The sequence below is a fragment of the Sander vitreus genome, chromosome 24, assembly GCF_031162955.1.
Source record: "Sander vitreus isolate 19-12246 chromosome 24, sanVit1, whole genome shotgun sequence".
Classification (NCBI taxonomy): Eukaryota; Metazoa; Chordata; class Actinopteri; order Perciformes; family Percidae; genus Sander; species Sander vitreus.
In genome coordinates, this window is record NC_135878.1 from 11,107,299 (window position 1) to 11,134,491 (window position 27,193).

General features: G+C 42.5%; 1 protein-coding gene across 2 annotated transcripts in view; it reads left to right on the forward strand.

The window, feature by feature from the left end:
* The window catches only part of LOC144512721 (dystrophin-like), a 377,468-nt gene that overhangs the window by 98,984 nt on the left and 251,291 nt on the right, over window positions 1-27,193 (forward strand). For both annotated transcript variants that reach the window (XM_078243603.1, XM_078243602.1), the window contains 6 exons: window positions 1,691-1,792; window positions 2,872-2,979; window positions 3,105-3,284; window positions 9,792-9,961; window positions 22,753-22,876; window positions 26,465-26,543. In XM_078243603.1, the coding sequence (XP_078099729.1) occupies window positions 1,691-1,792; window positions 2,872-2,979; window positions 3,105-3,284; window positions 9,792-9,961; window positions 22,753-22,876; window positions 26,465-26,543 (763 nt within the window). The remainder of the gene's footprint in view (window positions 1-1,690; window positions 1,793-2,871; window positions 2,980-3,104; window positions 3,285-9,791; window positions 9,962-22,752; window positions 22,877-26,464; window positions 26,544-27,193) is intronic.

Consider the following 27,193-nt stretch of genomic DNA (forward strand, 5'->3'; position numbering starts at 1 on the left):
TGCTCCAAAGACGTTAGAGGAAACAGAAACATAGCGGCATGTCACGCTAGTAAACACTACTAACACGTTACGCAGCAGCTAACGTTAGCCTACCATTAGCTACAGTAGTAAACACGGCTAAAATACTGACAGCTAAACGGTGTAGTGTCAGCGTGTAGCGGGACGTACAACAGTCTGCCGCTAAAGCTATGAGCTAAAAGACTCAAACTAGCACTGGTCACTGCTGTTGTCTGAAAAACAACACACGGGACAAAATGTTGCGTAAACTGGTACACCTTGTGACAACTTATGACCGACTGCTATCTGTTGTGGAATTTTCCTCACTCTGTCCTCTGTGACTGTCTACATCTAAACTAAGCTGCGCGGTGCAGGGAACAACTCTGATTGGCTCATGGAGGCACGTGTTCAGAGAGTGGTTTACGGAGCTTTGGAAAAAAAAAATGAATGAATTTGATCGTGGGAAGCCAAAATCATGATCGTGATTAAAATTCGATTAATTGTACAGCCCTAATCAGCTGATACTCTTACCGGAATCCCTGTCACAACTCCACGGACCAACTTTCTGCTTTTAATTTATAGAACACTGCACTCTCTTATCATCTACTTTATTCATCCGGATTGCTTTCCCTTGTTGTTCTCTATCCTTAGGCTACATATAATTAACATTGAGCCATTTCTCAATATCTTAGCACTCCTTACCTCCCCGATTTCTTTACCAATGGCTTTAGTTAACCTTATCGGATTCCATGAGCCAAACGAAGCTCCTTCTTGCACAAGTTTGACAATCACCTTAAACTCATCGCTACTTCTTTCTACTACATATGTTCTCCTCACGCAATCATTATCACTATCATCCGATTTAGCATTTCTGCTCTTTTTGCGTTTATTTCTTCTTACTATATTCCATTTTCCAGTTTCATAACTCCTGCCGACACCTTCGTCCATCTCTAACCCGCTTCCTACTCCATCACTTCCCTCTGCCATCTCTCGTCCAGTCACAATCCAGTGCCGTTTCCCCAGTTCAATGCCGTTGGTCACTCTCCTACTACGCAACTCATTCGCTACTCTCGTAACAAGCAACCGACTTTCATGTGAGAAAGCAGAGAAGCTACTTTTTTATAAAGAAGAACCTGCCACTGTTCTTGAAGACGTAGGCTAAGTAGGCTTATGTCTAGGACGTTGTGGGTCCATCCACTTTTTTGCACTCTTTTTAATGTGTTTACTGTAACGTTACATTCTTTCAGCAGTTAGTTATAATTCCAATAGAGGGGGCTCAAATATGACCAAATAATGATGGCCACAAGTTCTCATCACGTGATGTCATTTTCACCTGAAATCAGCTGTTTGGAATTATAACTTTATTTTATTAATTAAGGTTTTCTATATATTTCAATATTGTTGCTGCAGAAATGCACCAAATTTGCCATCATTCTGTTTTGAATGTGTTTTTAGGTTTTTACCAGTTTTGAAAACAGTTTGTTACCATTTGAACAATGTGCTGCAGGTATATAGTCCTTTGAAAGTGGTGGAGTATGAATGAGAAAAGCGTTCATGAATTTTGGAAAATGTAGACATTGAATGTATTTGATGTGAAAGCAATGAAAAATAATTAACAGTTTACTGCTACTGTGTGTGTGTGTGTGTGTGTGTGTGTGTGTGTGTGTGTGTGTGTGTGTGTGTGCGCGCGCAGGTGCTAGGTGACCGCTGGGCTGCCATTTGTAGATGGACAGAAGAACGCTGGATTCTACTTCAGGAGATTTTACTGAAATGGCAGCACTTCACTAATGAACAGGTATGAGCGTTAGTGTGTGTGTGTGTGTGTGTGTGTGTGAGTGTGTGTGTGTGTGTGTGTGTATGTGTGTCTGTGTGTTGGTTTGAGGAACTGAGGCAGTATTACAGTCATATTTCCTGCATGTATAAAAGTGTCTGTGCATACTGTATAATTTTACATTACAAATGTGTGACTAGGGGCCTCAGCGGCCCATTTGATGAAGTGTGATTACTTAGTTACACAGATAAGTACGTATTCATCATTAAATAACATCTCCACTGTGTTTTATAATGAGGTAACATTGGCTGCAATGGCGTCGAGACATCCATAAGAACCACATTTAATTTGATTAATTATTCAAAACATCAGGAAATACATTGAATTCAATTTCCCCCTGATCTCTGGCTAAATACTTGTTCAACTAGGCTCTGGTTGCAAATGAGCTGTCCGTGCACTGATAACAGAAATATCACCTTGTGATTCTGGGCAGAGTGAGAGATGCTGTCAAAGAAAATAGGCCTGAGGAGGATGCTGCAGTCAAGAGCTGTTTGTACCCACAGGAGGCAATGGCCTGAAGTGCACTACCTCCCACATGATAACATGTCTTTCTCCTCCTACTCCCTCTCTTCCTGTCTTCTTCCCCTTCTCTTCCCTTCTGCTTTTCATCCATTCATCTTTCCTTCTTGTTTCTGCATTCTACCAATCTCTTCTCTTTGGATTTCTCTCCTCTGCTTCTTTTCTCTTCTTTCCTCTTGTTTCACTCCCTTATCTCTCCTCTTTTCTCCTCTTCTTTTCTATCATTTTCTCTCCTCTACTTTTCTTTTCTTCCCTTTTCTTTTCTTTTCTTCTTTTATGTTCTTCTCCTCTTATTATTTCCTCTCCTCATTACCTCTCCTCTCCCTTATCCTCCTCTTCTTTTTTCCTCTTTCCCTCTCATCCTTTCTTTCTTCTCCTTTCCACTCAACTACTCTATTCCTCTCCTCACTTCTTCTCCTTCTTGTTTCCTCGTTAATTCTCCTCTCCGCTCATCTATCCTCCTCCTCTCCTCTCTCCTCTCCTCTTTCCTTCCTCTGTGCTTCTTTATCCTCCTCTCCTCGCAGTGTTTATTTGACTCTTGGCTGACTCAGAAGGAGGAGCTGGTTCGCTCCATCAAGACCTCCAACCTGAAGGACCAGGCAGAGATGGTGGCCTGCCTCCGCCGTCTTGCTGTGAGTCTCCCTGTAACAAGGAGAAATACATGTGAAGTAATTTTCATCCAAGTCCTGTAAAAACAACAGGAACGCCTAAATCCCCATTCTATGTTGCTTGTGTGTATGTATGCATGTTCCACCAGACGGTGAAGGCAGACCTGGAGGTGAAGCGTCCCACCATGGACAAGTTATGCTCCATGAGTCAGGACCTGCTGTCCAGCGTCAAGAACAAAGAGGTGGCCAGCAAACTGGAGGCCAGACTGGACAGCTTCGCCCAGCGCTGGGACCGACTGGTCCAGAGTCTGGAGATGAGCAACTCCCTGGTACGCAACACATACTCAGTTGGGTTTTACAACCTTTATATACCAGGTTGCTAAGGATTTGTTTTGGTGTATTATAATTGGTGTAGAGTAACATTATTGCATGTACTTGGACAGACTGGTCGGGATATGCTAAGTTGGTGCTGTGGCTGGAGGTTGGGGGAGATGATTAACCTCTACCACATGCGGAGCAATGCAACTCCCAGTTGTCCTACATAGTTGTATTTTGTGTCTTCCCAGCTGGCTTGCTAACTGTTGTGAAACATTCAGATCAGGATAGTTTTGTGGTTTGAATCCTATCATCTACTGGCTTGACCCCTGTGAGTAGATTCTGAAAGCAGTGGCGAGCTCGGAGAACAAAGCAACACGAAGCAGGGTTCAGTTCACCATGTTCTGAAGGTTTAATGAGACACACAAGGATATACATTCTCTAACAATCGCTCCATTCATTTAGTTGAGGTGTAGTAAGATAAGAGAGTCAGGATGGGAGGAAGGATTGTCCCAAGGTCTCTTCGCACAGATAGGAACTCTAGGATACAAATAAAATGGAGGAGAACGACTTTCTTCAAACCTCTCACAGAATGGAATGTAGCATTATTAACAACACTAATAGAGTTTAGATTCTCTGCCCGAGCCCGAACTTGACCGGGCCGATATTTTCCGCCGCTATCCTCCCTTGATCAAGCATTTGTGTTTCTTTAATCATTACTTTATTAGTCTAATTCGGTGGGGAGAAAGCTATGCCTCTCCAGCTTCTCCCGTAGCTCTGGGTCAGCATACAGACCAATTATTAATTAGGTGATCGAGATAAAAAAGTCTCCTATATGGTTCCAGGGCTTTGATTATGTTGCTGCCTTGATCTGTTACCCACACTATTCGGCTGAGGGAGCTAGGGGTCGAGTTTTTTTTTTTTACGTTTCTTCATTCGGATCCATTTGCGATCCATTCCATTCTGACTAAACAAACAGCACAGTTTACATGCTTCGTCCTTGTTGCATTATTCATTAAGATAATTCTAAACAGATTTCTGTAGTTCAAACAACACGGAATTGTAGTTGAGAACATCAGTTATAATGGCCCATGTATTAAAAAATTGTCGGTTGTAAATAGGGCTTGGGCTCATAATTACAGTTAATGTGTCAGGCCAGGCCGGGCTCGGACACAACGTGCACGGGCTCGGGTAGGGTCGGGCTTGATTTTTTGAGCCCGATTAAGCTCTAAACACTAATATTTCAACTAGAAAGCCTACATTTTGATTAAATAAGGAATATGTTATAAGTAATTTAATTTTTTAATTAACTTGCCCAACACTGGCCATCAACATGAGGTTGCCAGGGAACCAGAGGATACTGTGTCCAGCCAAGAAATTGTTCCAGCAAAGTTCCCATAAAACAACAGCTTGTCGTTTTTGTACAGATTCAACACATGCGATATACATGTTAGATAGTGAACTTTAGCAGATTTTTAAACTTAATAAACAGAATAGCTGATTCCCTCTACTTTCAGTCTTTAAGCTAAACTAATCTGATAGACCCCCGGCTCAATCTCTATAGCTCTCATCAAACTCTTGACAAAGAAGTGTATTTTCCCCAAAACTATTCCTTTAAAATAAGCAAATGTCTTTAAATGAGCATAAACCTTCCATTGCCACAAATGGTATTCCCCCGTAAGAAAAGGATTAGCCTAGGTTACGAAAGAACTGTGAATACAGTGAATTGGACATGTAAGTTAACTTCATGGGTAAAGGTAAAGTTTAGCCATAACAACTTTGTTTTCGCCTTCAGCCTATGGTCTGGTTAGGTCAGTCTGGCAGCTTTGGTCCTGAGGGCTGAGAGTCTGGACTACCAGCTAGCTGATTGCACTTTATTTCATTCACTCAGTGTCCCAAGTCTTAATCAGTTTGTGATAAGTAGAATGAAAACCAGCAGGAAGTTGCAACTTAAACCAAGATTTAAAAAGAGAAAAGACTGATTAAAGAATAGTAGCTTGAACAAAGGAAGACAGTTAGGATTGAAGGCAGTAGTAAGTGTTATCAATGTAGACAAAGGCAATCAAAAACTGAACAACATGCCTTCTTTATGTTCCCGTTTCCACCTGGAAGTAAAATCCGATCTAAGTGATCGGATCACAAGTGGACAACTCTAAGTACAGGTGAATTTTTTGTTTTCATAAAATGACCCCAAATTCACCAATATGTAGGATATTACTACAAACCTGCTCTCAAGTCGTCTCCTTTTGTTATTTATTAGTCTCCACAGAGCTGCGTAAGCTGGCAAACTGAAAGCAGTGGCTGTGAAACAGTTTCATTTCTTATTTTGTTTCATCAGCAGTAACGTAACAGGACTCCTATAAGCGAACATAAAAGTAAAATAAAGCAGATACAATATAGAAACTAAACTTAAAACCACAGAGATTCAGTTAGAAGCTACAAATGTGCTAAGAGCTGAACACACTGAGACTTTTAATGAGACTTTTTTACTGTGGGCAGTGCTTTTTCAAGTCATTGCATGTTTCAAATGTATGATTTATGTGATAGCTACAACTCACATTGATAAACACACAGACGCGCGCACACACACACACACACACTCACACACATCCAGCCTGTATGCACACGAAAATGATGTACGTGTTTATTTGCATATAAAGCGGGGAAGTGAGATCTGACCACAAGTGATTACTCAAGACGCATTTGAAGACACATTCTACTGCCGGGTGGGGACATACGTACCAAGAGCTGTCCACTTGTGATCCGATCACTGAGATCCGGGAACAGGGCCTATAAGACAAGTCGTAGCTTGTCTTCTTCTATTCTTAAATAAGAGTCAGTGTGCTCTGTTCTAATTTACCAAACTGGTCTGTTTTGGTTTATAGCCTACAGATGACTCGCTCTGGTTTACTGTCAAAATGAAATCCTTGTAGCACCCATACGCACATTAGGTTACATTTGTCCAGCTAGAAGAACACTGCTATGAGAGTCCTGGTAGCTGCAAGCAGAGATGGGAGTAAGTCACACATGGGCAAGTCACAAGCAAGTCTCAAGCAAGTCCAAGTCATTTTTTGTGACAATCAAGCAAGTCAAGTCAAGTCATAGCTTTGGTCAACAAGTCAAGTCATACAAAAGTTTCCATTTTTTCCAAGACAGTGATTATGAACTGCTGGATTTTTTTTTGGCATTTTTTCCTAGTCAATATTCAAAAGAGATTGTGTCCAAGCCACATACATCAACAACAGTTTAAATTTATACAAATAAAAGCACAGCCTAAAACTGATATTACGTGTTATAAGTATAATGGTTTCTAAGTCAAATAATATTCTTCAAACATGCCTCACTTTTATGGGACAGAAACACATCCTTTAACCTTCCCTTCTCTTAAAGAAACAAAACCATATTCTTTAAGAGTAGCTGAATCCCACCACCTTTGCGTAATTTGGAGAGATTGACTGAGTGTATTTATCACATGGAATGAATAGTACATGTTAATATTTGTCAGTGAATGTGTGCATGTTTGAGAGGCAGAGTGAGTGAAAAGTTATTAATGTTGGTGAGTGAGTGTGTGCATGTGCGTGTGTGTTAGAGTGCAGAGTGTGTTGTGTGTGTATGTGTGCCTAGCTTTATTCACATACTTACGTCTGTGAATGTGTGAGAGTGTGTGTGTGTGTGTGTGTGTGTGTGTGTGTGTGTGTGTGTGAGAAAGAGAGAGAGAAAGAAAGAGAGTGCAGTTTGTGTTGTGTGTGTATGTATGTATGTGTGTGCCTAGTTTTATTCGCTCTTACCGCCACCTTGAACAAAGAGGGGAGGGTGTGCTTATTCATGGCCCAAAACTGAAGGGAGTTCTGTCAGAATCAGAATCAGAAAAGCTTTATTGCCAAATACGTTTTTTACACATACAAGGAATTAGTTTTGGTGTTGTAGGTGCATGTCACACATTCTCTAAAATAAGTTAAACAAACAGGTTAAACAGAACAAACAATATAAGTGCCAGTATAAATATATTAGTATTATATTACTATAATATATAGTATATATATACTTATATTGTCCATCACAAACGTCCAAATAGTGGTTCAGCTGAATATGGGAACTGGAACCCGAATCTCTCCCGATTTGAAGTGTCGATGTGGTGGTGGTTGACGTCAGACATTTTTGTACTGCAGACCTTGCAAACTGCCGTTCGTTTCTTCTTTGCCTGGTCAGATTTGTAATCCTTACAGCCAAACTTTATTATTTTCGGTGCAGAGGGATCCATGACGTTAAGTTACTAGCCGTAGCCAGTCTCGTTTACTGCAGGTCTGCCGCCGCGTGCCGCGTCATCATATCAACGGGTTCCCGTGCATGCAACAGCACTAAAATCGGAAAGTTAACTCCTCCTCAATATCAGAGGGGAAAGAATATACATTTATTAAACAGAAAGTCGTCATTTCAAGTCATTTGACTCAAGTCTAAGTCAAGTCTCAAGTCATGAATATCAAGTCAAAGTCAAGTCAAGTCTTTTATGAATGTTTTTCAAGCAAGTCTCAAGTCCTAAAATTTGCGACTCGAGTCTAACTCAAATCAAGTCATGTGACTCGAGTCCCCCATGTCTGGCTGCAAGTGTTTGGCCGAGGGACGGAGAGAAATAAATGTACTGGCTTGGTGGGAGAAGTCATTAAACACCTAGAAAGGTTTATGTTACACGCCAGTGGAGATGAAATTAGGACTGACAATTATGTGTGCAATCCTTTCGTGATTGCACTACCCTAAGCAAACACAGTGATGACGGAGGTGCCTTCAATCAGCATTGCCATACAATTGTCGTTCTTCATCACTTTGTTTGATTGCTCAATTTTCACTTCTCCTTGCTGTTCTCCTTCTGCAACTAAACAAACTCCTCTTAGTCTTTATCATTGTTGTTACATCTGTGTTTTTAAAACTGACATGCTCACTGACAAGTAATAAGATAAAGACAAAGTGCTTCTTTGGTTCTGGAATTTTGCTGATAAAGACTGATAAGCACTGTAATGTTACTTTTAGGCTATGTTTAGACGGAAACGATCTGAAGAGAAAACGCAAAAGTGGCGTTGCGTTCTCACTTTTTATTCCGTGTTTAGACGAGCGTTATGGGGGGGGGGGAAATCTGGGTGCATATGGTGACGCAAAAGTGTGTGAAATGCGATCCACCAAGTCTGTGCGCCTGCGTAGAACCTTCCTTCTACTTGTCTCCCTCTCCTCCTCCTCTCTCCTTCTCCTCTCATAGTAGCGCGAAGCGAACAACAAAAGCTGACAATTTGGTCTGGACAGAAGGTGGAGTTATTGCTCCAAACAATACACACAGGCACACACACGGCACACACGCGACACACACAGACAGACACACAGACACACACACACATACACACACACACGCACAGTGCGTTTTTACCCTTTAGACAGGAACGCAACGGTGGAGCATTTTTGTAAATTTGAGAATTTTGAGAATTGAGTAAATGCTTGGAATTATTTATATTATAGGTTTGCAAAGGAACCTTCATGCCCTCAAGTGCTCCTTCTCAAGCAGCCCTTTCTGTAGTCAAAATTTCAAAAGCTGGGACTTAAAGGAATAGTGAGACATTTTGTAGTATCCTTTCTTAAATAATGAGCATATTTCTAAAACTGTCAAACCTTTTCCTTTCACACTGCCAGAGAGGCTCATTTTAGGACATTACTTTTGATTTTTAAACTTGATATCCATTTAGACATAAACATAAAAATGTAGTTAAAATGTCACTATTCTTATGTGGCACCCCCTTTAGGAAGCACAGCAGTGGAGAATCAAATGTGGAGTAAGCCACAGCTGTAAATAGTCCAACCCCCAAAAAGACACTATTTCCTCCTGTTTGAGTCACTAAAAACTACAGTGAACAGTTTTAGGAAATTACTGAACTTTTGTTTTTATTAAACTAAACTAAACTACATATTTCTATTTATAAGACACTATTCAAAATATATGTAAACTCAGGTATGAACTGAAATATTAGAAAACAGATAGCATGTGATAACAACATAAACAATTTTCCAAAGTTGCTACACCATCCGTCTTTCACTCCCTCTCTCAATCTCTTTGTCTCTCTTCTCAATTACATGTCCATTATAATCAGTCAGATAGGTAGCAGATTGACCTCTGCAGGCACACACACTTTTGCTGCGATCACACACACATGTTCCCATGGAAGCAAGGCTATCGCATCTTGTACTCGCTACTTAACTGTCATTAGGCTCTTCTTTGCTGAAACAAACCTACACACACACACACACACACACACACACACACACACACACACACACACACACACACACACACTTTTCTCTCTAATTTTCCTCTCACTTGTGTGTGTGTGTGTGTGTGTGTGTGTGTGTGTGTGTGTGGGACTGAGTGCTTCAAGTGGGGATTTGGGATCTGTACGACTTTGACAGATCCTTGTAAACTGACATAGTGCCTGCTGTTGCTTACAGTTTGTCTAAATGTATGTTTGATGTGTCTGCACATTTAGCTCTCATCGGCTGTCAGCGTGGCCCAGCAGTCTGAGCTGACCCACTCCGTCACAGCGACCGTTACCAAGGTGACAACAAGGGAGAAGGTGTCAGCTGTGCGCCAGACCCGAGAGTCACCGCCACCACAGAAGAAGAGACAAGTTGTGGTGGATTCTGAACTCAGAAAAAGGTAGGTGTGTGTTGCCTCACTCACTGAGGAAGTCTACTTTGAATAATTCTTAGTATTATAACATCCAAAATTTCTTTTCTAACTTATGTGAAATGTTCAATTACATGCACCCCTTTCTACTGTCTTATCTCAGCAGGTAGGTGATCAAAATTAGGCTACTGCAGATACTGATAATAAGTATTTGTGACGGTACTAATAGAGAATAGGTATTAAAGCAAGTGACCTTAGAGGAGGATCTGTTATGCAGTGGTGGAAAGTCAGTACAGTACTTTTTTACAGCTTCAAGGAACTGTATTGCGTATTTCAATTTGACTTTAATCCTTTAACTACACTACATTTATAACCCTGATGATGTCATAGTGATGTCATCAGGGTTGAGAGGAAGTTTGAAAGCTGTGGGTGTTTATTAGGCAGGGAGTTTCAAACATAAAGAATATATTGACTTGGGTTATGGGAAATATATGATCCAGTGTTTTGGGGGCTTGAGTCTTAAGGACTAAGGCTGCTTTCACGCTGACTTTACGTAAGACTGACTTAAGCAAAAAAACTGCTTTTTTAAATCTGTCTCTTGGAGGCCCGCAACTTTATGGATGTGTAATATCAAGTATCTGGAGTACTCTTTTAACAAAAGGATATGAATGCTTTTTTCCACCACTGCTGTTATGTTAGTTTTTAGTGATTACATAGATGACTTTAAAGCTTGTACTTTTAGGCTAAATTAAAGTTCCCATGTTTGAATACAATTTCCTTTTCATTAGTTTTCATTAATTTATTTTAAATACTACTTTATTATACTGTAGCTCAGTTCAGATTTGGTTTTGTTTGTGTTATGCTTTTTTAATTTGTATAGGCTACTATTTTACTTAGTTCACTGTGTGTATATATGTATTTGGCGTGGCCAAAGCATAGGGGTCGGGGCAAACCTCTAACAATAAAAAAGGAAGTCTCTGTTGAGTTCATTGATACCTCACATAAGACTCTACCAAAGCCCGTCTACGGAAAGCCGTTCCACTCCCTATTCAGCCCCATTGTACCAAATTTAGTTGCAGTTCCACCAGAGTTCCACTGGGGTGATCGCCGTCCAGTGCTAAATGAATGGGACTCTATGGAGCTAGACGGCTAAATTTGTCTCTTTCGCCTGATTGCCATTGAGAAATCTCAGATTTGATTGTAGTTTTTGCAAGTTCAACATAGATTATAGGTCAAAAGTTGAATGAACGAGTACTTGTGTCCTTTCGATTTCTTACAGGTTAAGTCGTTGTTGCCCATAACACGCTAGCATTCTGCTAATGAATGCTGATTGGTCAGTGAAGAACTGATTACGATCGGAGATCCCACTTGACGGCATCCAAAGCAGAACCAGAATGTCAGAGTGAATATTTCGTGTGGTCTTTAAAACATTAGCAAACTTCTTTCTAGCACGTGTATTAACAGGGAGAGCCTAACCTGTCAGCTGTGTTGTTGATGCTTCGAGAGAACAAAGGAAGTGACTCAGAGCTGTGAGGCAGAGGCAGAAGTGCTAACCACTGAGCCACCGTGCTGCCGTGCATTGATACCTCACATAAGACTCTACCTTAAACGGGTCACCAGTTATGAAAGGGGCGTGGCTTAAGCATAGGGGGGTGTGCCAAACCATCACCAATGAATAAGGGACTCTCTGCTGAGCTCAATGATACCTCACACAAGGGTCTACCTTAAACGGTTCAAATGTTATGAAAAGGGGCATGGCCTGAGTAAGTGGGCATGGTTAAAGTATAGGGGGCGGCTCTGCATCACATGTAGACCACACAAGTTTCATGTAAACATCGGATGATGTTTGTCATGTAAGGCTGATTTCCTGCTGCCAGCGGGGGGCGCTATGACCAAAAGTCAATTTTTACCTATAAATGTCCTCAGGCCTGGACTCTTGTCAATCGTGAGAAATTTCGGCCAAATTGGACAACGTACACTAAAGTTACAACAACTTCTTCGTTCATCGATAACTGCTCAAACTTTCCGCCACGCCCACACCATTGGACGAAAAGTTTTTCTTTTAATAACTTTAATAACTTCATCTTTAAGGTGTTTAGATGACACAGACTGAATTTGAAGTCCATTGGATGAGATCTCTAGGAGGAGTTCGTTAAAGTATAGCACCTTGACTTTTAGGCCTACTTCCTGTTGCCACTAGGGGGTGCTATGACTTTGAGTAAATATCGGCCTTTAGATGTCGTCAGGGTTGGACTCTTATGAATCCTGAAAAGTTTCGAGCCAATTGGACAATGTACACTCAAGTTACACCCTGTTCCTGTTTCGATGGCGAAACGCACAAAATGGCCGCGCCGCCACAGCCATGCCCTATGACAAAAAGTTTTTCTTTTAATAGCTTTTCATCTTTAACATCTTAAGATGGCACAGACCAAATTTGAAGTTGATCGGATGAAATTTCTAGGAGAAGTTCGTTAAAGTACGACTTGGAAATGGCCAAAATCGCACTAATTTCGAACTTTCAATTCAAAATGGCGGACTTCCTATTGGGTTTAGGGTATGGCTCCAATGACGTCTTTTGTACATCTTGACATGCTTCATATGTGTACCAAGTTTCGTGAGTCTACGTCAAACGTACTGCAGGGACTAACATTTTTTAAGTTTTGTAGGGGGCGCTAGCGAGCCATTTTTGTGCGCCTATTCCCAAAACCTTTAAAATACGTACATTTTCACCAGAATTCATGCAACCACCAATTTTGGTGAGTTTTTGAGTATGTTAAGCCCCTCAAAAAGGCAATTCATTTGCCTGACAAAGGAATAATAATTCCTTCAGTTCCAATAGTATGGAATGCCGTTTTATTCAATATTAAATAAATGAATAAATACATAAATAAATTAATAAATACATGAATAAATAAACAACTATGCCTTTGAAATACATCATGAAATAAATAAATGAGGCAATAAATACATCATGAAATAAATAAATGTAAATATTCATATAACAATCAGTTAAATAAATATATTAAAAGGTTTTACTTTTAATTATGTCATTGTACTTTTATTTCATAAGTCCACATTTATTTATTTCAAGAGACTTTTACTTCATAAGTCCACATTTATTTATTTCAAGAGACTTTTATTTCTATTGCTCTGTACCCTGATGGAGCAACACCACCGGTAGTTCGCTGTGCTCTGTACCCAGCCCACAGTCACCTATTCTGGGGTAACTAGACCACCACAACTACCGCTCAACTGACGGAGCAACACGACCGGCAGTTTGCGGTGCTCTGTACCCAGCCCACAGTCACCTATTCTGGGGTAACTGAACCACCAACTAAACGACTACTGTGCAAGAAGGAAACAAGATGAATGAGGACAGACCGTTGCCGTGCTTGCATCACTCCCTTACCCCTCCTACCAGTCCCTATGGCCACTTGGCTAGTGTGAATGCAATTGGAAAAAGCGGTTTTGGGGGAGAGTAGTTGGTAGATCTATTTAGAAGTGGACTTTTCCTATATCCGTTCCTGTAACAACTCGGCGGCTATAGTAAGCGGAGTGGCAATCGGGAGAGTCTGGACTTTTCCCGGTGGGCCGGTTGTGTTTTCGTGCCGCGAGGGCCGGTCTGATAATAGCCGCTTTCCAACCGGAGGAATTTTTGTAGTTCCTAGAACATAAAATTCCTAGAATCCTTTTTTTCTCGTGTTCCGACTGGACCAATTTGGGGATTTTTAAGTTCCTCTGGCCGCAGTTCCTGAACTCTTTCAGCTCCTACTTCAGGGAAGGGTCTTTTCGCTGTTCCCTTTTCAGCATAGGAATCTAGGTCAACGAGGGTCGGGTTTCCCGTACAGACAGACCAACAACGGGACAATTTTAACAATTTTTGCCATCTTATTCATCACTAAATTCACGTTTCTTTCACGTTTCTAAATTCACAAACGTTTTAGGCGATATATTAACTGTTTAGATTTCGAATATAGGCAGTCTTGCGAAAATTGATGCCGAATTGACAATTTGCTTCAAAGTTTTCAGAGTTGAGAAGCTCCATGAAGTGAGGCGACAGCCAGCAGGCGCGTGCCGGGGCTGCTAGCTCGTCGCTCGACCAGTCATGCTCAGGGATCCCGCTGTAAGCTGGAGGTCTCTCAGACCGGTCTCGTAAAGACGAGGCTTTTATTTCGCCGCTGACATTTCGTTTGTTTAAATATCACAACACGTCCATCATAAGATTAACGGGAACCTGTGGTTAACTGTTTTTTCTGAGTTAAACTCCATAAGTGTGCCCTGCGGGCTTGCAAGTTCTTGGCAACACCATCCGGCAGCCTGGTGTGCGGCCGCTGCCCGCTGGTCAAACTGTGCAGCCTCTGCTCAACCCGTGCGGCGGGCCGCAGCAACCTCTTATTTCAATACAAACACAGGCTAATCAGAAAGTACTAAGGAAGGTCAGGTCACAACCATATCTAGGATTTTCAGAAATATAGGGGATCAGTGAGAGTCCAATGATGAAAAGCCAAAAAATAAAAGGGAAAGGTGTCGCTGAGATGGTCAGACTCAAAAGGAAAAAAGGGATCATGTTGCTTGCTGTATTGTGTGTTGTTCATTCATTCACCGGACCATCCGAAACCCACCCCGCCCCTCACCCCCCTACGGAATTTCCCGGTAGATTTTTTGGTCCCACTCCGCCGCTGTCCACGTAAATAGTCCCATATAAGTCCCATTCACCTTGTCTCACACTGTTCTGAATGTGACAGATAGCCACGCCCCCTGACTTGCATATAAGAAATTGAAATAAATAAATGTGGCATTAGGAAATACAAGTCTCTTGAAATAAATAAATGTAGACTTATTAAAAATAAGTCTCTTGAAATAAATAAATGTGGACTTATGAAATAAAAGTCTCTTGAAATAAATAACCAGCTCCGACTGGGGGATCCCGAGGCGTTCCCAGGCCAGGTTGGAGATATAATCCCTCCACCTAGTCCTGGGCCTTCCCCGGGGCCTCCTCCCAGGGGGCATCCTTACCAGATGCCCGAACCACCTCAACTGGCTCCTTTCGACGCAAAGGAGCAGCGGCTCTACTCCGAGCTCCTCACGGATAACTGAGCTTCTCACCCTATCTCTAAGGGAGACGCCAGCTACCCTCCTGAGGAAACCCATTTCGGCCGCTTGTACCCTGGATCTTGTTCTTTCGGTCATGACCCAGCCTTCATGACCATAGGTGAGGGTAGGAACAAAAACTGACCGGTAGATTGAGAGCTTTGCCTTCTGGCTCAGCTCTCTTTTCGTCACAACGGTGCGGTAAATTGAATGTAATACTGCACCCGCTGTGCCGATTCTCCGACCAATCTCCCGCTCTATTGTCACTCGCGAACAAGACCCCAAGGTACTTGAACTCCTTCACTTGGGGTAAGGACTCATTCCCTACCTGGAGAAGGCACTCCATCGGTTTCCTGCTGAGAACCATGGCCTCCGATTTAGAGGTGCTGATCCTCATCCCAGCCGCTTCACACTCGGCTGCGAACCAATCCAGTGAGTGCTGAAGGTCACAGGCCGATGATGCCATCAGGACCACATCGTCTGCACAAAGCAGCGATGAGATCCCCAGCCCACCGAACTGCAACACCTCTCCACCCCGACTACGCCTCGATATCCTGTCCATAAATACTACAAACAGGATTGGTGACAAAGCGCAGCCCTGGCGGAGGCCAACTCTCACCTGAAACGAGTCCGACTTACTGCCGAGAACCCGGACACAGCTCTCGCTTTGGTCGTACAGAGATTGGATGGCCCTGAGAAGGGACCCCCTCACCCCGTACTCCCGCAGCACCTCCCACAGTATCTCCCGGGGCACCCGGTCATATGCCTTCTCCAGATCCACAAAACACATGTAGACCGGTTGGGCATACTCCCAGGCTCCCTCCAGGATCCTTGCGAGAGTAAAGATCTGGTCCGTTGTTCCACGACCAGGACGGAATCCGCATTGTTCCTCTTCAACCTGATGTTCGACTATCGACCGAACCCTCCTTTCCAGCACCTTGGAGTAGACTTTACCGGGAGGCTGAGAAGTGTGATACCCCTGTAATTGGCACACACCCTCTGGTCCCCCTTTTTAAAAAGGGGAACCACCACCCCGGTCTGCCACTCCTTAGGCACCGTCCCAGACTTCCATGCAATGTTGAAGAGGCGTGTCAACCAAGACAACCCCTCCACACCCAGAGCCTTAAGCATTTCTGGACGGATCTCAATTCCTGGGGCTTTGCCACTGTGGAGTTGTTTAACTACCTCAGCAACCTCCACCAGGGAAATTGACGACAATCCCCCATCATCCTCCAGCTCTGCCTCTACCATAGAGGGTGTATTAGTCGGATTTAGGAGTTCCTCAAAGTGCTCCTTCCACCGCCCTATTACCTCCTCAATTGAGGTCAACAGCGTCCCATCCTTACTGTACACAGCTTGGATGGTTCCCCGCTTCCCCCTCCTGAGGTGGCGAACGGTTTTCCAGAAGCACCTTGGTGCCAACCGAAAGTCCTTCTCCATGTCTTCTCTGAACTTCTCCCACACCCGCTGCTTTGCCTCTTTCATGGTAGAGGCTGCAGCCCTTCGGGCCCTTCGGTACATTGCAACTGCCTCCGGAGTCCTCTGGGATAACATATCCCGGAAAGACTCCTTCTTCAGTCGGACGGCTTCCCTGACCACCGGTGTCCACCATGGTGTTCGTGGGTTACCGCCCCTTGAGGCACCTAAGACCCTAAGACCACAGCTCCTCACCGCAGCTTCAGCAATGGAAACTTTGAACATTGTCCACTCGGGTTCAATGCCCCCAGCCTCCACAGGGATGCACGAAAAGCTCCGCCGGAGGTGTGAGTTGAAAGTCTGTCGGACAGGGGCCTCCTCCAGACGTTCCCAATTTACCCGCACTACCCGTTTGGGCTTACCAGGTCTGTCCAGAGTCTTCCCCCACCCCTTGACCCAACTCACCACCAGATGGTGATCGGTTGACAGCTCCGCCCCTCTCTTCACCCGAGTGTCCAAAACATACGGCCTCAGATCAGATGAAACGATTATAAAATCGATCATTGACCTTTGGCCTAGGGTGCTCTGGTACCAAGTACACTTATGAGCATCCCTATGTTCGAACATGGTGTTCATTATAGACAATCCATGACTAGCACAGAAGTCCAACAACAAACAACCACTCTGGTTTAGATCAGGGAGGCCATTCCTCCCAATCACGCCTCTCCATGTGTCTCCATCATTGCCCACGTGCGCGTTGAAGTCCCCCAGCAGAACTATGGAGTCCCCGACTGGAGCCCCATGCAGGACTCCACTCAAGGTCTCCAAGAAGGCCGAATACTCCGAACTCGGTGCATATGCACAAACAACAGTCAGAGTTTTCCTCCCCACAACCCGCAGGCGTAGGGAGGCGACCCTCTCGTCCACCGGGTTAAACTCCAACGTAGCGGCGCTCAGCCGGGGGCTTGTGAGTATCCCCACACCCGCCCGGCTCCTCACACCCTGTGCAACTCCGGAGAAGAAAAGAGTCCAACCCCTATCCAGGAGTATGGTTCCAGAACCGAGACTGTGCGTAGAGGTAAGCCCCACCAGATCTAACCGATAGCGCTCCACCTCCCGCACAAGTTCCGGCTCCTTCCCCCACAGAGAGGTGACATTCCACGTCCCCAGAGCCAGCGTCTGCTGCCCAGGTCTGGTCCGTCGAGGCCCCTGACCTTCACTGCCACCCATATAGCAGCGCACCCGACCCCAGTGATTCCTCCCACAGGTGGTGGGCCCATGGGATGGAGAGATAGGTGCCACGTAGCTTTTTCGGGCTGTGCCCGACCGGGCTCCGTGGCAAACCCGGCCACCAGACGCTCGCTGACGAGCCCTCCATCTGGGCCTGGCTCCAGACGGGGGCCCCGGGCTTCCTCCGGGAAGGGTCACTCCATCTCTACCTCGGTCACTCATAGGGTTTTTGAACCATTCTTTGTCTGGCCCCTCACCTGAGACCACTTTGCCTTGGGAGACCCTACCAGGAGCACAAAGCTCCAGACAACACAGCCCTCAGGTTCATAGGGACACACAAACCTCTCCACCACGGTAAGGTGACGGTCCCCGGAGAGGCTTTTAATATATTTATTTAACTAATTGATTAATTGTTATATGAATATTTACATTTATTGAATTATTTATGTATTTATTGCCTCATTTATTTATTTCATGATGTATTTCAAAGGCATATTTATTTATTTATTCATGTATTTATTCATTTATTTAATATTGAATAAAACGGCATTCCATACAGTAGGGCCTCCGCCGCTGTCGGCGCTCGGGCCCTAATAAAAGACTGCATAAACTCCGCTACTGTGTGTAAGTGCAAATGAACCTGAGATATCAGAGTTTCAATCTCCACCTCTGAAAAGTGCTGCTTCTTAGCTGGATTACGTCTTGCCATGTCGTAAATTGTAGGGACGAGGCCTCAAAACCGAGACTATATTGGGGCGTGATATTTAAATTGCGATCTTTGCAGCCGCTGCATTTATCAATGTACGACCATTCTTACGCTCTGATTGGTGTGATACGAACGTTTAATGAATCACACGTGAAGCCTGTCGTAAGAGGATTTCTGCATTCATATCTGCGGTGGTTTCTACAATAGGTTGGTAAATGAGGGCCACTAACTTTAAATTTATTTAAGTAGGGCCCAAGCGCCGACAGCGGCGAAGGCCCTATTGGAACTGAAGGATTATTAGGGCCCGAGCACGAAAGCACCATTGGGGCCTTGCACTGAAAGTGCGAAGGAACCCTATTGTTTTTGGTCAGATTATTATTTTTCCGATGCCTTCGTCGCATTTTTGAGGGGGTTAGAGTGCACGAAAACTCACAAAAATTTGCACACATATCACAACTGGTGAAAAGATTCAAAAAAATTACTCATATGCTCCACTAGGTGGCGCTATTGCAGAACAAAACGCATTTGGCCCTATAACTCCCAAACCGTACATCGCACATTCAAAAACCATATAACTTAGCGTCCCCTGGATCCAGCTGAATCTCCTGATATAGGCCATGCCCATTTCCGCCTAGACTTTTAATGCGTGAAAAATCGCGGTTTATCGAAAACCTACTTTGCCGAACTCCTCCTAGACCGTGCGACCGATCTGCACGAAACTTGGCAGGTAGCATCTCCAGATGGACCTGACAAAAAGTTATCCAAAAAATTTTTATAGGATAAAAATTGCACATATTACGCACAAACAAATTTGTGTAGCTAAGTATGAAAACACCAACTTTGCCATATCTCGACCAAAATAATTGCTATCAACGCAAAACTTAAGATTCTTGTTTGCCATGACCCTCTGGAGGTGCACCACACATTTTATGAAAAGTGGACAAGTACATAACAACACAGTTTATAGCTCATGAACGGCTCATCCGATTTTTACAAAATGTGATGGGTACCACCTAGGGCCACTCATGAGGCCACCCCTACAGTAAGGTACTGATTGATCAAAGTGGGCGTGGCCTATGGGACCCTAATTGGTTTTAGCCCTTGGGCACATTTTTGACGGCGTCAATATATACGAAAACTCACAAAAAATGGCGCCCACATCTGGGAGCTTTGCGAGACTGTACAGCGATTTGGCCCATACCTGTAAGCGGGCTCCATAGCGCCCCCTAATGCGTGGAAGGCCGTAACTTGGACATAGTTGCTCTGATCTTCACTAGATTTAATACCCATATTGCTCTAATCATTGCGGACATATTTCCCATTTACCTTCATTAGCTCCGCCCAACCGCAAGGCGGCCATTTTTAATTATGCATTTTTCATGGGTTTTACATTCTTTGGAACTCGTCCTAGGCCGTGATTTCAATCTTCTTGAATCTTTGCAGGTAGTATCTGTTGACCCTCATGACGAAAGGTTATCCAAAGAATTTTGGTAATTGAAAAAATGCGCAAGTTACAGCAACTTCCTGTCTAAACAGGAAGTTGCGTTATCTTGGCAACAATTTTTCCGATTGCCCCGAAACTTCACAACATTGTTCCTCATGGCCGGATTAGCATCTGTGCCACACTTGGCGGCAATTGGCCATTAGTAGTTTTAAAATTTCCTCAAGTTATGGAGGACCAACTTCCTGTAGGTGGGTCGCGAAATAGAACGGTTTTATCTTGCACACGGCTATTCCGATGAAGACAAAACTTAGGACAGTTGTTCCTCATGTGCCAATGAGGCTGTGTGCCAAATATGGTGTCAATCGGACCCTCATGACAAAAAGTTATCAAAAGAATTTTGATAGCTAATACAATGCGCAAGTTACAGAGGACCAACTTCCTGTAGGGGGGTGTCAAAACAGGAAGTTGCGTATCTTACCAAGATTTATTCCGATTGATACCAAACATGACACAATTGTTTAGCATAGGGGCTTGAGCATCCATGCCAAATTTAGAGTGAATCGGCCATTAGATGGCGCTGTTAGAATTTTTTTTTATTAATTAGCCACATCGCGATATATGGGAAACATACTTTGTCTAACTCCTCCTGGGCCGTGAGTCCAATCTGCACGAAAACGTGGATATAGACTCGGTGGACCCTCATGACAAAAAGTTATCAAAAGAATTTTGATAGCTAAAACAATGCGCAAGTTATAGTGGAACAACTTCCTGTAGGTGGCTGTTAAAACAGGAACGGTTGTATCTTAGCAAAAGTTATTCCAGTGTACATGAAACTTAGAATGTGTGGTCTACATGTGATGTTGCATCTGCCAGTACCCCCTGGGCAAGGAGCGAGGGCCCGTCATCGCTGCTTGCAGCTTTAATTATTGTTTTTCCCGGCAAATGAATTGCCTTTTTGAGGGGCTTAAAAACTCATAGCTCAAAAACTCACCAAAAGTGGCGGTCGCATCAAGTCTAGTGAAAATTTACGTATTTTAAGGGTTTCGGGAATAGGCGCACAAAAAAGTTAAAGAAATTGAGCCCCTGCAGTGCGTTTAACATAGACTAACGAAACTTGGTACACACATGTAGCATGTCAAGACGTACAAAAAACGTCATTGGAGCCTAAATTAGTTCCAAAGTTCCAAATTAGTGCGATTTTGGCCATTTCGTCATACTTTAACTAACTCCTCCTAGAGATTTCATCCGATCAACTTCAAATTTGGTCTGTGCCATCTTAAGACCTTAGAGATGAAAAGTTATTAAAAGAAAAACTTTTTTTTGGCCATTTTGTGCGTTTCGCCATCGAAACAGGAAGTGGGTGTAACTCAAGAGTACATTGTCCAGTTGGCTCAAAACTTTTCATGATTCATAAGACTCTAACTCTGAGGACATTTACCGGACAAAATTGACTCAAAGTCATAGCGCCACCTAGTGGCAACAGGAAGTAGGCCTAAAGGTCAAGGTGCTATACTTTAACGAACTCCTCCTAGAGATTTCATCTGATGGACTTGAACATGAATTCGGTCTGTCCCATCTCAACACCTTAGAGATGAAAAGTTATTAAAAGAAAAACTTTTTTTTGGCCATTTTGTGCGTTTCGCCATCGAAACAGGAAGTGGGTGTAACTCAAGAGTACATTGTCCAGTTGGCTCAAAACTTTTCATGATTCATAAGACTCTAACTCTGAGGACATTTACCGGACAAAATTGACTCAAAGTCATAGCGCCACCTAGTGGCAACAGGAAGTAGGCCTAAAGGTCAAGGTGCTATACTTTAACGAACTCCTCCTAGAGATTTCATCTGATGGACTTGAACATGAATTCGGTCTGTCCCATCTCAACACCTTAAAGATGAAAAGTTATTAAAAGAAAAACTTTTCGTCCAACGGTGTAGGCGTGGCGTGGCGGCCATTTTGAGTGTTTAGCGATGAACGAGAAAGTGGCTGTAACTACAGTGTACATTGTCATATCTGCTTGAAATTTCCCACAATGAAAGAGTCCAGGCCTGAGGACATATACAGGCCAATATTGAATTTTGGTCATAGCGCCCCCTGCTGGCAACAGGAAATCAGCCTTGTATGACAAACATCATCCGATTTACTTATAATGTGTGGTCTACATGTGATACTGAGCCGCCCCCTATACTTTAACTACGCCCACTTACTCAGGCCACGCCCCTTTCATAACATTTGAACCGTTTAAGGTAGAGTCTTGTGTGAGGTGTCATTGAACTCAGCAGAGAGTTCCTTCTTCATTGGTGATGGTTTGGCCCGCCCCCTATGCGTAAGCCACGCCCCCTTTTATAACATTTGAACCGTTTAAGGTAGACCCTTGTGTGAGGTATCGTTGAACTCAGCAGATAGTTCCTTCTTCATTGTTGATGGTTTGGCCCGCCCCCTATGCTGAAGCCACGCCCCTTTCATAACTGGTGACCCGTTTAAGGTAGAGTCTTATGTGAGGTATCATTGAACTCAGCAGGGAGTTCCCTTTTCATTGGGGACGATTTGCGGTGTCTGAGTGCCATGCAAATGCACGGTCGCGAGGAGCAGCGTCCGCCAGTAACCCCGACGCGCGCAGGGGCGCGAGGGCCTGTCCAACACTGCTTGCAGCTTTAATTACATTTTTATTTCTACTTTTAGGGTACTGTGTAGAAATTCAAGTTGCTGTTTAAAATACATGTGAGGAAAATGCTAAATCTGACTTTTAATGTTATCAGTGTGAAGTACTACGCAATCTGCAAATTAAATCATTTAGAGTTAACAGGAACAATTAAGGATGCAATCTTAAAAATTTACTTTTTATAGAAAGCCACAGCAACAAGTATCTTTTGTGCTCAACAATTTAAGCACAGCAAGTAATATTGCCAAATGCATGTTTGTGTTTGTGTCATCAGGTTTGACGTGGACTTCACAGAGGTCCACAGCTACATGACCCGGGGCGAGGCCATCCTACAGAGCCCCGAGTTCTCTGTGTCACGCAAGGACGGCAGCATTCAGGAACTGCATGACAAAGTCCAGGTAAAAGCACTGTATGTGTGTCATGCCCAGTAGACCTGTGATGCTGAAATAATAAGGTTCCATCACACAGGTGGGTAAGAAATATTCAGCAGACACAGGGCAACATTATCATTCATTTGGAGTTGTGTTTGTGTCCAGGTGATGAATGTATGTCAACTATTCACTCTATTTTTTAGCTCTGTTTTGGTCTGTACCAACTCATGAGAAACATATCTGTCTCTTTAGCTGCTAAAGTGCTGTGTTCTCCAGCTAGTTTCTAACTTTGTTTGCTGTTTGGTGAAGCATTGCCAACAAATTTAAATGGAAAGTAGCTAAATAATTTATATATATATGTTATATTATATATTAAATTATTTATCATTCACTTTGTCGCTATGGCGTCACTGTTACCTCCACTCATGAACTTCGTTATAACTTTAAAGCATTAAATCTTCAAAATATACGGTCATGCGACCCACACACAAAGCATAAGATGATTTATATCAGTTATACAACTGTAATCAAGTTAAAGAAAATAAAGAAATACAAAAGTAGACTGCGCAGCTAGTGTTGAGAGTCAAGTGTGTATTCATACCTTTTTCATTCTCCCTTTATCCACAACGGTGATATAGTCCCAAAAACTTTTTTTTCATAACTCGCAATCAGTCCAAGGAAATGGAATATCCAAGCCATTTTATCCAAAATCAGCTGTTCGCCTCACAATCTTAAAGTTTCTGGCCGAACAGTTTTTCATTTCCGGACTTTGTATCACGTCTCTCTCCTTTAAATTGACGCTCGTCTGAGAAATGGAGTTTTGGATAATGTTCAGCTTTGGCAGCTTTACCTATATGCTTAAATATACAATGACTGAGAAAGCCTTGGGGTGAGTCCATAGCAACCAGTGTTGAATTTGTTATTACCCTGTGTGCCTTGCTGAATGTTCTCAATGTTTTATTGTTTTATTTCATGTGAATACTAGTTTACTAGATGAGTAACTTAATGTAATGCAGGAAGTGTGCATATATTTTCCATGCTTATTGTGTTTCCACAACAATGTTAGTGAGTAAATCTACTGAAATGGCCACCACACCATAACAGAGGAGTGTGATGCGTAAGATGAGAATGCAGAGGTTTAATCATGTATGTCATGGCTGCTAAAAAACAATTAACATGTATGTCTTTGCCAAGTGCAAACCAGTACAGAAGGCATCAAATAGTTGTTGGGGAGGGTCATCCCTTTTTTCCATATCATTTTGGAGGGTCATCCAAAATGTATTGCTGGTAAAGGCAGGGTCAGGTCTATTTTGACTGAAGATCCAGAAACTCCTCCGGTGGCTCATAAAATAAATAACAAACAGTCCCTTACATAGATGGTTATTATGTTCCGTCTCACTCAATATTACCTAATCCAGTATAAAAACAAACAATGCACGACACGTCTGAATACAGTGCTTTTTTATTCAACAAAAAAACGTTGTTAAGGCTGTTGTGGCTCTTTCTGACAGAACATCGTCATTATGCTCAAGCTTAGCTGTCATGCCGAAGAGAAAGTCGTTCTTTTCTAAAGAACTGCAGTGATAATGCTTTGTTTATGACGTCCATTGTGTTAAAATGTGCGCTCTGTAGGTATGCTAAGCACTGAAATAATTGTCCCCCATCCTACGCCTATGGTGCATGCATAAACACATACTTGTGCACATGCATGAATGTGCTCATTGGAGAAAATCCAGACACTGTAATAAATTTACTCTTGTAAACTCTGTATTTTGAAAAAAGAAAAAAAGAACTTAAATTGTCAAGGTAAATGATTAAAAATTAAAAGCAAAGGTGAAAGAGTTCACCAGACAAACAATGGGGATCAGTGATTGGTTGTATGCACATTCACAGTTCATTCACGTTTCTGTCTGGCTGCTGATTGGTCATGGTGGCCTCATCACTACAAGTGACCGCTTTCACATTACATATAGTAATTCAACCCATTGTTCATATAAAAATATTGGTCTGAACCTCTTTAAAGTAATCAAATTAAGCATATATGACATTTTGTAAATATTGAGAGCCATAGCTTAACATTAAATTCAAACACCGTACTAACTCACTTACCATATTATATGTTCTAAATTGCTTGCTCTTGACTCAAAACATTTGCTGCAACTTAAAATTAGAGGCAGAAAAATCTTTATATACATTCACTTATATAAATACAATATGTTATTATAATTAATCAAGAAAAAAACCCTGAATAGATAACGCTTAGAAATGGCTCACAAAGCGCCAATGCAGGGATTGTTAATGATAAACAATTAAAGCTGTAGATTAGGCACAACTAAAACTGTTGTGACTGTTAGTCCACATTTGTAAATGTGCTAACAAATCATGAATAATAAATTGGTTTAACACTCCACAATCACAAATAACAAACACTGTATGAAGCTTTTAAGCACTGTTTGTGAACAAGATATAAGATATAAAACTTAACTACATAATGCATGCAATTGCATAATAGATGCACACTCGTGAATTATACTGTATGTAGGCAGATTCTTCAAAATGTCCTCTGATCTTGGTTGCCTCTTTAACTTTGCTGTCACCTTGACGATCTGCAGCAGCTTATAGGAGAAACAGCATTAAAACCTTCCAGAACAGTCTAGATGTTATTCTTTTTACATGCTAAAGGTATAGGATCTCTCTATTAGAAAGAAAATTTGAGTCCTACAATGTATTAAGAAAAAAAAGAAAGAAAAAACACTATTTAAAGGAACAGGTCACAAAGGGAAATAAGATTTTTTATTTTCTTGCAGACAGACGAAAAAATTGCTACTACTATGTCCGTACACTACTGTAAATGCTAGAGCCAGCAGTCATTTATCTTAGCTTAGCATTAACACTGGAGATAAGGAGAAATCGCTAACCTGGCTCTGGCCAAAGGTGAAAACATATGAAAATGTATATCTTGTTTGTTTAACCTGTACACAAAAACAAAGTTTAAAAACAGTTGGAGTGAATTGGTAGTGGTAACAAGTGGTAACAGCGCATGCCATATTTCCGCAGCATTCCAGGTTTGATTACATCTCAGTTTAACAAGAGTTGTGTTATGTAGGTGTTCTATTTTTATTTTTTCCCTGAAATATGTTACTGTAAGCTGTCCTGAATGAAACACTTCCTCCACAATTTTTACATTAAGTCTTGCGGGCTTCCTTTTACTTGTTGTAGAAAATGTTGAACTGTTCCTTTTGACATAGTATAAACCATTTCCTGCTGAAATGTTACACTTTGAAGAATTAGGCTTTAAAGTGATCAATAAGCTATCTGTTCTCCTCAAAACCTTCTGTTGTTGACCCAAAAAATTACCAGTCATGCTGAGGATGTTGCAGCCGAATACGGTCGGCGATTTATGAAAGCTACAGGAGTTCTTATTCCTTGGAAGTAATGGAAGCCTGTTGAATTGGACATTGATCTTTCTTTGTAATTAATAATAATTCTCCTGCTATCTGCCTATCGTTCTTTTTATTTTGCTGCCTCTTCTTGTCGGTTTCTTGTCCTTTAACTTCCTATCTCCTACTCTGCCCCATCACTCTCTCTCCCTACCTCTCTTTCTCTTTGCCAAAGGTGATAGAAAGAGAGCGGCCAGAGAAATACCGAAAGCTTCAGGAAGCAACACGCACAGCGCAGACCCTGGTCGAGCAGGGTAACGTGCACTCTCACACTTACACACACTCATTCACATGCATACACACACACGCACGCACACACCCTGTCTGTCCCCATGGCAACGCCTCCACCTGTCCCCCCCCCTCTCTCCTTGTCTCCATAGAAACACTGATAGAGAGAGGAACAGACAGAAAAAGAGAGATGTTTCTTCTTGTTCGTCCTCTCCACTGTCCTTGTGCAATTGTTGAGGCTTCTGAAACCAGAGAAACACTCAATTTATACTTTTCACTTTTACTTTTAACCACTATCCAAACAGAACATGCCAGAACATTGCTCAACTTAATGGTGTGTGTAGTAGAGATTTTTTTCTATCAATGCCTTTGTGTGCAAATAATCAATTACATGACCTGGAAAAAAATCTTAATAAAGCTTATGAGCATTCCCAGAAATTCAATAAACAAACGAGCACATTTTAAAGCTATAGTGCGTAGTTTCTGTCTCCCCCATGAGGAATTCTAAGTAATGACAACAACACTGTCGGCGGTCCACATGATACAGCCTTTCATGATCGTGCATGCGACACCACCCCTCCTTCACGCAGTTGCTAGTATGCAAGGACACGGAGGATTAAAAAAAACATGATGGACTCTTCAGAAGAGGTAATTATCTTCACTCGAGCTTCTACGC